Below are 11002 nucleotides of genomic sequence, written 5' to 3'. Positions count from 1 at the left end.
AATCCATTGGGCAATGGATTCTTGAGGGATTTCCAAAGTAACATATTGTTCTTGAGTTGTGGCTGGAATTTGACACTTATCAAAAGTACTAGTCTAGACATACTTTTTGACTGGCTTTCTTAAAGGTCTAACAAGAGTTTTAAAGGTTTTAGACAAAGAAGAAGAAGACTTGGAAAAGGTTGTATAAGGATTTACAATGGGAGGGATAGTATCTTAGATTTTTTGAGTTCTTGGGATATAAGATATTTCATACAAACTATCTACTTTAGAAGAATATCTAGATAAGCTAGTATTTATGGGAGCAGTAAACGTAGGTAAAGCTGAAGAGGATTTCACATGCATGAGTTCAACCTCTTAGATGTGTAATACCACATCAAATGGTAAGAATAGCTCAAGACCCAAACATTAAACATAAAAATAAAACATAAAACATAACCAAAACTTAAAGGAGCCAATATCCGAGGGGAGGTAGTCCTCCGTACACACAGAAATTGGAACCAATAAGTAACTTAAAGAAGCCAATATCCAAGGGGAAGTAGTCCTTCGCACACATAGAAATTGGAATCTATAAGTGGTTTGGCTCTGATACCATACGGGTTACTAGACCTTAGAGATGTTGACAAAAGATCGTGGAGTTTATGCATGTGGGAAACTATGATAGCCGACCTAAGTGAAACCAATCAACGCAACGATCACCTTCAGGCATCTCATCATTAACCTCAAAGACAACAGGTGGTCTTGAAGATTTGGGTTGATGAGTCATCAGTTGGGGATAAACATTAGGATGTGGATAAGAAGTATCACTTTCAAAGTCAAAGCCACTTTCAAATGATTCATCAGTAGAAGGCATGTCAGCTTCTGATTTTGTTTGGAAGATAGATAAAGAATCCTGAGACATACCCTAAGCTGCAAGATGCTGCCTTTCTACCATGTCTCTAAAAAAAAAGCTCATAAAATTAGAAGAGACAGAATTAGCAAAATTTTGGCAATCTTTCATCATCATTATTTGCATTGGAGCCTTATCTTAGATAAAAGACGATGAGGCTTAGGAGATGGAGGATCTGAATGACTGGAAGAGAAAGAGTCAGGTATATCATCGGATGGTTTCTACATTTTAGTAGAATATTTTTCTCACTTCTTTTGTTCCCGTTCCAACTAACTCACACATATGGAATCCTCTTCAGCTTTATCTATGTTTACTGCTCCCATAAATACTAGCTTATCTAGATCTTCTTCTAAAGTAGATAATTTGTATCAAATATCTTATATCCCATAAACTCAAAAAATCCAAGATACTATCCCTCCCATGGAAATCCTTATACAGCCTTTTCCAAGTCTTCTTCTTCATTGTCTAAAACCTTTAAAACTCTTGTTAGACCTTCCAGAAAGCCAGTCAAAGAGTATGTCCAAACTAGTACTTTTAATAAGTGTCAAATTCCAGCCATAACTCAAGAACAGTATGTTACTTTGGAAATCCCTCAAGAATCCATTGCCCAAGGGATCCGTGAAGGATACTCTCATTACACTTTGGTACTATCAGGCTAGCTCTATCTTATCATGGCAGAAAAGGTCTCCCAATCTTTGTCCGAATTGCTTTGTTGGACACTAGATTTGTCCAATATCAACATGCTTGTATAGGAATGGCATAGACAACTTTGAATACAGGGACAGTCATTATGACACTATTTCCTAATTTCAATATGTCTCTTTTTTATGTTCATTGCTCCAAAGCTCTTAAAGTTCAATTATAGATGGTTATTGCAGATTTAAAACCAAGAAGTATTGTAGCTACTTTGGTTTAGAGGATCCAAGACCATGCTCTTGATCTCGCTATTCTTACGACTACTGATCCCTAACTTTTTGCTTTAGCCTTCGTTTCTTAAATTATCTTCGGCTTCCAATCTAGCTTCATTCATCATCTTCGGTTCGGTTCGAGAGCTTCATTCCTCAATTTCCAGGTTCGTTCTCTGTCAGTCTGTCTTCTCTTCCATTTACCAACTTCCTTCATCTTCGTTTTAATGTAGTTTTTCTTCTTCATTCTGTTGTTGATTTTCGCAAGTATACGAAATAGTGCTAGTAATAAAGTATATAAAATACGGATATCGAACCCAAGGGAATTACTATTATCAATTACCAATTAAACTATCCTATTACTATTTGATCAATCCAAATTTTATCAAGGAAAACCTAAATTAAATAAACAATTGAATTTAAAAAGAAAACTGAAAAAAGAACAATTAAAATAAACCTTTGAGTAAAAACAAGATAACAAGACCTAGGGCATAGACTTCACACCAACTCTTATTCATATGTATCAATCTCTCATGCTAATTTTGTTAAGCTCTTCCTACATGTCAAACTCCCTAAATTTCCAATAACTTTCTCTCGAACAATTATCAAATTAACCCCTAATTACTAACCCGAATTATCTCTAATCAGATTTAAGCAATTGGAGATCATTACGCTCTATGGAGTTTACCAAAACCTCACAAGTTGTGGTAACCTATCTCTAGCGTTCGGTCAACCTATGGTTTTACTATCGTAGACCAACTAAATATCATCTTGCGATCTCAATCTAGTCCATTAGTTCATTCAATTCTTACGCTCTTAAGAATCAAAAGCATTAGGAATAATAGTAAAACTTAGGAAGAATTCTTAATAAAAATTAACAATCAAAGATCAATACATAATCAAGAGATTGGGTTACATCTTAGCCCTAGAGAATAAATTTAGTTCATAATAAACATGAAAGAAACAATCATCTTTATTAAAACATTCATCATGAGTTTACAAGAAAAGAAATAAGGAAAACTTCTCTATATTGTGAATCAAAGCTCCAGAATTTCTGTTACTTCTCTTCTCTCTAGATTTTTCTCCCTTCTTCTCACCAAAGAATCCCCTTAATAATGCTAAAAGACTTCTATTTATATCCCACAAGGGTTATGGTTTGTTTTTCCTTAATTCTATTTGATTTGGTACCCTTAACCCTAATCTCTGGGCTAAAAATGGATAACAAGTTAGTGACTTCCATGACTGTTCCGTGGAACTGTGTTACGGTACAGTAGCTACTGGAAAAAGTGTGCCGTGGCACTGTAGCTATTGCCCTTTTCCCGCATCATTCCACTGTTCTTCAAAGATATTGATTGTTTAACTTGATAACAATGGAATTTGGAAAAGTTGTAAACATATGAAATGTAGCCCTTTGAATCCGATTTCCAACGGTTCAAGAATCGTTGTAATTCGAGTTCTACAGCTCAAGATATTCTCAAAATACTGAGGCATGCGCAAGCTGGAACGTAATCTAGAATTTTCTCTTTACTTCAACTTCCATAACTTCTTCAATTCAACTCCGATTCTTGATCCGTTTATGTCCACTCATCACTCATTCCGTTGCCAACATGATTCTTCATCCGAGCATAACATTTAAGTACTATTAGCCTGAAAAACACTCAAAAACACCTGTGATCCTATAAAAGGCAATTATAAAAATATTAAGCAACTTTACCAAATTAAGCCTAATTTCCCACAATTAATCCCCAAAAACGACTAACTAAATGTGTATTTTCAAGCTCTTATCACATTCCAACTCTGGTTTTTATTTTTGGAGGTTTGCATCTTCATTCTTTGTTCTGGACTTTGATTTTCATCTCATTGTGATCTTATATTTCTGTTTTAATGTTTCCTCCCAAATCTCTCCTAATTAAACCCAAATTCGTTTTAACTTCTCAGAAGGTTATGCTTTTTTTTTTTTTTTTTTTTTTTGGGTTTAATTTCTTGTGTTTGTTATTTTAAAAGAATGTGACATTTAAAGTGTACTTTCGGTGATTGGGGCTTCAATGTTTTCTATTATTTCTCATATTGGCCGAGTAATGTAGGAATAATTGGGGGAAGAACGCCACATTGGACATTGTGATGATATTCTGAAATTTGGTTTACTGTTTCACAAGCAATTTTTTAGAAAATTTAAAACTTTAGGACTGCTGTTTTGGTGTATTTTTGTTTCTTAATTTGGTGGAATGCGTATGACAGGTGCAAGCACTGCTTTTATTGCTGGGGGAGTATGATATTCCTGCTGTTATTCCCGACGCTGAAAGTTTTCTCTAAGAAAACGTCGAGGTTGTATCATATCAACACTACCTTTCTTATAGAAAATTATGTCAAACTGTGTTGCATTGTCAATGTTTACTGATAATGTCCCTTCCAGGTTGTGGGAAATGCCTTACATGGGTCAAAGCTTTCACGAAGAATTGCTTCTCTCATGAGATTTCGCGAAAAACAGAAAGAAAGATGCTTTGAAAAGAAAATTAGGTACAGTTGTCGGAAAAAGGTTGCTGAGAGGTAAGGCGCTAACTCTTGTTGGTGTTTTAGCTTATGCTGGATGTGCAAAGAAAAGAAGAACTGAAGAGAACTAATCTGATTTCATTAACAAACAAGAACTGCATATAACATGCTTTTGCTTACTATTACAACCACTGTCAGTAAGACTTTTACACAATCCCAGCTAATCCACGCAAATCCACCAACTACATTACATATTAAAGACACAAAGCCTCAAAATAGGCTGAGTTACTTAAGTCAAATTTTAACACACAAGTTGACAAATTAAGCCTAAACTACTGCACACAAAACAGCACCATGCATGTCACTTTGGTTGCATCAAAACCAGCTTCAAGCTTTCAGTTCCAATAAAATATACTTCCAACACAGCATCAACCTTCAACACTCCTCCTTGATGCTTTGGCTGAAAACACCAAGTTTTAGTCTTAGGGTTTCAAACTTGGATTTGCACAAAGCCTTTGTCATAATGTCAGCAACTTGTTCTTCTCCTCTGCATTGCATTAAGCTCACTTCACCGCATTGTTCAACTTCCCTTACTACATGATATTTAATCTTGATGTGCTTAGTTTTGCCGTGGAGCACAGGGTTCTTTGCCATGGCCACTGCCGACTGTTTATCACACAAGATTAATGTAGGACCACCTTGCACTTGGTGCAAATCATCCAACATCTTCCTAAGCCATATAGCTTGGTTCACTGCTGCTGCAGCAGAGACATATTCAGCTTCAGCAATAGACTGTGCCACAGTCTCCTGCTTCCTTGACAGCCAACAAATTGCACCCTGATTTAAGTAAAATACATAACCAAAGGTGCTTTTTGCATCATCCAGGGATCCACCCCAGTCACTATCAGTATACCCCAACAGTTTCAGACTTTCAGCTTTCTTAAAACAGATGCCTAACATGATGGTTCCTTTTACATACCTCAGCACACGTTTAGCAGCCTTGAAATGCAGTTCACTTGGGTTGCTCATGAACCTTGAAAGGTAACTTGCAGTGAACATAAGATCAGGTCTGATGGCTATGTAATACAGCAAACTTCCCACCAAGCTCCTGTATTTCCCTTTATCCACCTTTTCTACACTATCAGTTTTGCTCAGTTTCAGGTTGGGAACCAGTGGGGTATCCACTGGTTTACAATTCTCCATTCCAAACTTCATGAGAATCTCGGCTGCATGCCTCTGTTGGCACACAAAAATCTCACCTGCAGTCTGGCTTATCTCCATGCCTAGGAAATATTTCATCAATCCTAAGTCAGTCATTTCAAACTCGGTTTGCATGGCTGACTTAAACTGGTCCAACTCTTCAGGATTGCTTCCAGTCACCAATAAGTCATCAACATAGAGAGAGACCACAGCCAAACCCCTTCCAGTTTTCCTAATGTAGAAACTGTGTTCATTTGGACTTCTAGTGTAACCAAGGCTGCACAAATGGTCATTTATTCGGCTATACCAGGCTCTAGGGGCCTGCTTCAAGCCATACAAGGCTTTCCTTAGCAGATACATATGATCCTCTTTGCCCTCAACCTTGTAGCCTTCTGGTTGCTCCACAAAAATCTCCTCTGAAATCCACCCATTTAGGAATGTCGATTTGACATCCAATTAGAAAATTTTCCAGTTAAACTGAGCTGCAAGTGCTAACAGCGACCTTATTGTGTCTTGCCTAGCTATCGGGGCAAATGTTTCTAAAAAGTCAATACCTGGTTGCTATGCAAAGCCCTTGACCACCAACCTTGCTTTGTGCTTGTAGATTGAGCCATCAGGATTGATTTTCAGTTTGAAAATCCATTTCACCTGAATTACTTTCCTTTTTTCAGGTCTTGGTACCAACTCCCAGGTTTGGTTTTTATCAATCATGCTGAGCTCCTCTTGCATTGCAGCCTTCCACAATTCAGACTTGACAGCTTCAAGATAACATCTTGGTTCCACCATTGCCACATTGCACCTTTTGTATACATCAGCCAGTGATCTTGTCCCTCTAACAATATGTTCTTCTTCCTTATCTGAATCTACCTCTCGGATCAGCTCCTCATTCATCTCTTCCTGTCTTGATTCAGCCTGCACATCAACTCTCTTTTCTTCCTAGTTCCAGACTACACCTTCATCAACCTTTATATCTCTTGTGATTACAATCTTTCTAGATTCAGGGATATAAACTCTATAGGCTTTAGAGTTGCTGATGTAGCCTATAAGTATCCCAATTTTAACCTTCTCATCCAATTTGGATCTTTTGCTTGCTGGGATCATTACATAGGCTATACTTCCAAGTACTTTCAAGCTCCCTACAGCTGGTTTGACTCCACTCCATGCCTCAATTGGTGTTTGATATTTGACTGCCTTGGTGGGTAGCCTATTCAGAAGGAAAACTATTATATTAATAGCTTCAGCCCATAACACTTTAGGAAGATTTTTTTCTGTCATCATGCACCTAGCCATTTCCATAATAGTTCAGTTTCTTCTCTCACAAACACCATTCTGCTGAGGGGTGTATGGGGCTGTGAACTGATGCTGAATTCCAACTTCACTGCAAATTGTGCTGAATTCATTTGAGGTGTATTCTATCCCATTGTCGCTCCTTATGGTTTTGATCAAAGTTCCAGCGTCATTCTCCACCAGCAACTTGAATTTCTTGAACACAGTAGCCACCTCATTTTTCTGCTTCAGAAAATACACCTAAGCCACCCTTGAGTAATCATCAATAAAGAGTACAAAGTACCTGCTGCCATTTAAGGATTCAATCTTCATAGGACCACACACATTAGTGTGGATCAATTGAAGCTTGTGACTTGCTCTCCAGGCTTGATCCGAAGGGAATGATGGCCTGCTAAGTTTGCCAAGTTGGCAGGCTGTGCATAAGGACTTTTTCTCCTCTATTTCAGGCAGCTCCAGCACCATGTCTCTTGCCTTAAGTTCTTTAATTCCCAAGTAATGAAAGTGGACAAACCTTTTATGCCACAAATCAGACTCTTCAACCCTACTAGTTAGTGCTAAGCTCACTGGTTTTTTCCACTCTACCGGGAACCTTTTTCCCAGCATCCTAACAATCATTAATTCATTTCCCTCACAATCCATTATTACACAAGCATGGTTTTGAAAATGTAAAGTGTAATTCTTCTCTAATTTGACCTACATTTAACAGATTTTGTGCAATTTCAAAGACAAATAAAACACTTGAAATGATCTTGGTACCTGCTTGAGTTTGGACAGCCACATCTCCAATCCCTTTTGTGTAACGCCCCACTTGAGGTATGTAGTTAAATTATTGTTACATTGCTTGAATGTTTATTGATTTGTTCTCATTTGAGCTTGCATGTTGTTATTTTTGGTTGGTCGGCCCTTCGTTGAATTTTGTTAAAGTTATTTTGAGAAAAATGTGAAGAAAATCCCTTAAACTTTCATTAGGGGTAAAATGGTCTTTTCACTCAAAATTAGTTGAAAACTTGGGGAGTGAAAAGAGATAGAATTTCATGGAGAATGTAATAAAAATGAGGCCATTATTGTAATTGACTAAGGGACATAGATAGAATTTCCAAGAAAGAGCAAGGGTAAAATGGGAACCTATATATATATATTATTATGTAATAACAGTTCAAGAGTAGAAACCCTAGCCACTCTATCCCTCCATTCATGCCATTCTCTACTCAAATTCTCTCAAATTTCTTCACTAGATTTCCAAGGAAATTCATAGATTTTGGGTATTTTTTAGTGGATTTTCAATCCTAAGCATCCAAAGGTAAGATTCTTGTATCAAGATGTGAGATTAAATTTTAAAGTTTTGAATTCTTATGGTTTTATATGCTTAGGGTTTAAGAGAAAAGGGAATTCTATCAAGGAGAGATTATAGTGTTGGAGTTGCTCAAATTCAAAGTAAATAAATCCAACCCAAGTTATGATTTGAGAAATCAAGGGTGTAGAGATTTTACATATGTTTATGATTTTGAGAATTGTTGATGAAATTGATGAATTATTGAGGAGTTTGATGATTATTAATGAGTAGAATTTAGCCATGAGAAGTGGTTTTGGTTGTATGATGATTCATTGAAGTTTGGTTGAAGTTAGAAAGAGTTGAGTAGAATTTTTGGAAGTGTATTGTTTTTGGCAGGTTTAGTAGTTGTTTGCTGGAGTTTTACTCCAAATATTGGTGACTTGAGAAAGAGATAGAATGGTAGCCAAATTCGAATTATTTATGCATGCAATATGTTTGATGAAATGCCTAAGTAAAAAGCCTAAGTAAAAACTGCCCTATCACGTCCGTGACCTTCTGAGTAATGTTTGGGTATCTTAGAGATTTAACTAGGTTTAGACCAAAACATAAAAGTTATATCCCTATCTCTAAGCTTTAAAACAAGACCAAAATCGTAGAATCCGATAAGTATAACTCAAGTTATGCCTTCTTGAGTGTGACCTGTGCAGAATGAATATCTTGATGCAACATTGCATTTGTGCATTTCATGAGTGCATTAATGAGCATGAATCAAGCATGAATCATCCATATGCATTAATTATGCATTAGAGAAAGAGTAGAGAACTTTGAGTGTGAGCTTTATTAAGAGAAAAGAGAGAAAAAGATAATCGAGTAGGTTGTGCGATGGGGAACCCGTGAGTAATGGGTAGAGTATTCCCGCATGTACGCTGCATTGAGAGAGTGGCATGAGTATGAGAGAGAGAAGTGGTGTAGCCCATGAGAGTGCATGCGGATGAGGGCTATACTCGAGAGTACCCGAGAAAGAGATTATATACTCACATGGCCAAGGGTTCCGAATCCATGCATAACCGAGTCCGATCGGCTAAGAACGAGTAGAAGTCACGAAGAGCAGGAGCGAGTCCCAGCCGTGCCTCTGGTAAGATGGGGTCGTGACTTACTAAAGAGAGTTAGTAGAAAAAAAAAAAGAGTTCTAAGAAAGAGAAACAGAGAGAGAGAAACAAAAAGAGAAAACAGAGAGAAGTATAAAAGAGAGAGTAAATGAGAATTGTAAGGAAAGACTTAGAGAGAGAGAGAGAGTTACGGGGATAGATGACTAGAGGGTTTACTTACTGAGCATTATTTGTGCTCACCCCGTTGTCTTTCTATGTTTTTGCAGGATTTAGGTGAGGACACGGTCAGATGGATGTCAACACGCGAGGAGGAATGGCTACACTATCTACATGGTTTTTGATAGTTTTTGTTTATGATATTAATTTTGTATAAAGAATGTATATGTTTAATAAAAGAAAAATTTGGGCCCAACTATTTATGTTATTATACATGTATTTTATTATGCATATTTTTATGAGTATTTGAGTAGGAAGTAATTATTACATTTTGCCTCCACATAGTCACCATTTCCAACCTTGACCTTGGAGCTGTAGGTTCTATCCATCCTGACAAAATTCTCCAATTTTGCTGCCATGTGGTTGGTACAACCACTGTCTATTAGCCAAACATCACCACTGGTCTGCATACAATAGCATAAAGCTACAAACAACTGCTCAGGTTCACTACCCTGCTGCTGGTCCTCTGCACTTTGTGCTTGCTGTGATGGTTGTGCACCTTTGTTCTTGCACACTTTTTCAATGTGCCCGAACTGTTTGCACCCCCTGCATTGGATGTCAGGTCTAAACCAGCATCTACTGTCTGGAAGTCCCTTCTTTTTGCAGTGGGAACATGGTGGATAATTCCTTCCTCCACTTGGTTTTCCCCACTATCCACTAGTTCTCTCTTTTCCTCTTTTATCTCCAGCATACTTCCTATTACTTCCCTGCACATTCAATCCCTTTTGAGCAGCCATCATTGCACCTTCATTGGAGTCCTCTTGTCTCATCAGCCTTCTCTGTTCTTGAGCCTGCAGGGCATGGACCAATTCGGTGAGGCTGATTTGGGAGAGGTCCTTTGAATCTTCTAAGGAAGATATCTTGGACTCAAACCTTTTGGTACACTTTATCAACTATCATCTTGTCACTCATCTCAACTCCCAACAATCTATTCTTGTTCACCACACTCATAAGTTTGTCTACATATTCTTTTACTTTCTCTACCTCCTGCATTCTTAGCATTTCTAACTCTCTCCGCAAGTTCATAACTTGCATATTTTGGGTTGTATCACTTCCCATGAACTCCTCCCTCAATCTGTCCCAAGCTTGCTTTACAGTTTCACACGCCATTATCCTTGTAAATACAAGGTCTGTTACTGCACAGTGTATATGAGAGAGGGCTCTTGGAGCTTTTGACATCTCTTCCTCATTCATCCTCATTGGATTCAGGGTGGGGTTTGGACCAAGCTGTGGTGGCTGTTTTTCTTCTTCCACATACTGCCACAGCCCTTGTCCTTTTAGATAGGCTCTCATTCTAACAACCCAAATATGATATTAGTCCCCATTGAACACTAAAGGTGAGAGAGAAGCTGACTGAGTTGCCATGGAAACCAGGTTGCAGTTGCTGTTCTTCGGAAGGTTGAAGTTTGATGGTGATTCAAGATGTTTTTTGAGTGAATTTGTTAGATGATAGTTTGTTAATCCAGCTCTGATACCATGTTGGTGTTTTAGCTTATGCCGAATGTGCAAAGAAAAAAAAAACTGAAGAGAACTAATCTGATTTCATTAACAAACAAGAACTGCATATAACATGTTTTTGCTTACTGTTACAACCACTGTCAGTAAGACTTTTACACAATCCCAGCTAATCCACACA

At 37.6% G+C, this 11002-nt stretch overlaps 1 protein-coding gene across 1 annotated transcript; it reads right to left on the bottom strand.

Annotated features, from left to right (window-relative positions):
- Positions 1-9602: 9602 nt before the first annotated feature.
- On the bottom strand, positions 9603-10659 carry LOC116125898. The gene is made up of 3 exons (XM_031411610.1): positions 10240-10659; positions 10060-10157; positions 9603-9912 (listed from the first exon to the last, which is right to left on the bottom strand). Exons 1-3 carry the CDS (start codon positions 10657-10659, stop codon positions 9603-9605), a joined length of 828 nt encoding a protein of 275 aa, XP_031267470.1.
- Positions 10660-11002: the final 343 nt, after the last annotated feature.

The sequence above is a fragment of the Pistacia vera genome, unplaced genomic scaffold (genome assembly GCF_008641045.1).
Source record: "Pistacia vera cultivar Batoury unplaced genomic scaffold, PisVer_v2 Contig173, whole genome shotgun sequence".
NCBI lineage: Eukaryota > Viridiplantae > Streptophyta > Magnoliopsida > Sapindales > Anacardiaceae > Pistacia > Pistacia vera.
Note: the sequence above shows the minus strand (reverse complement) of the source record. Positions and strands in the feature narration are given on the sequence as shown.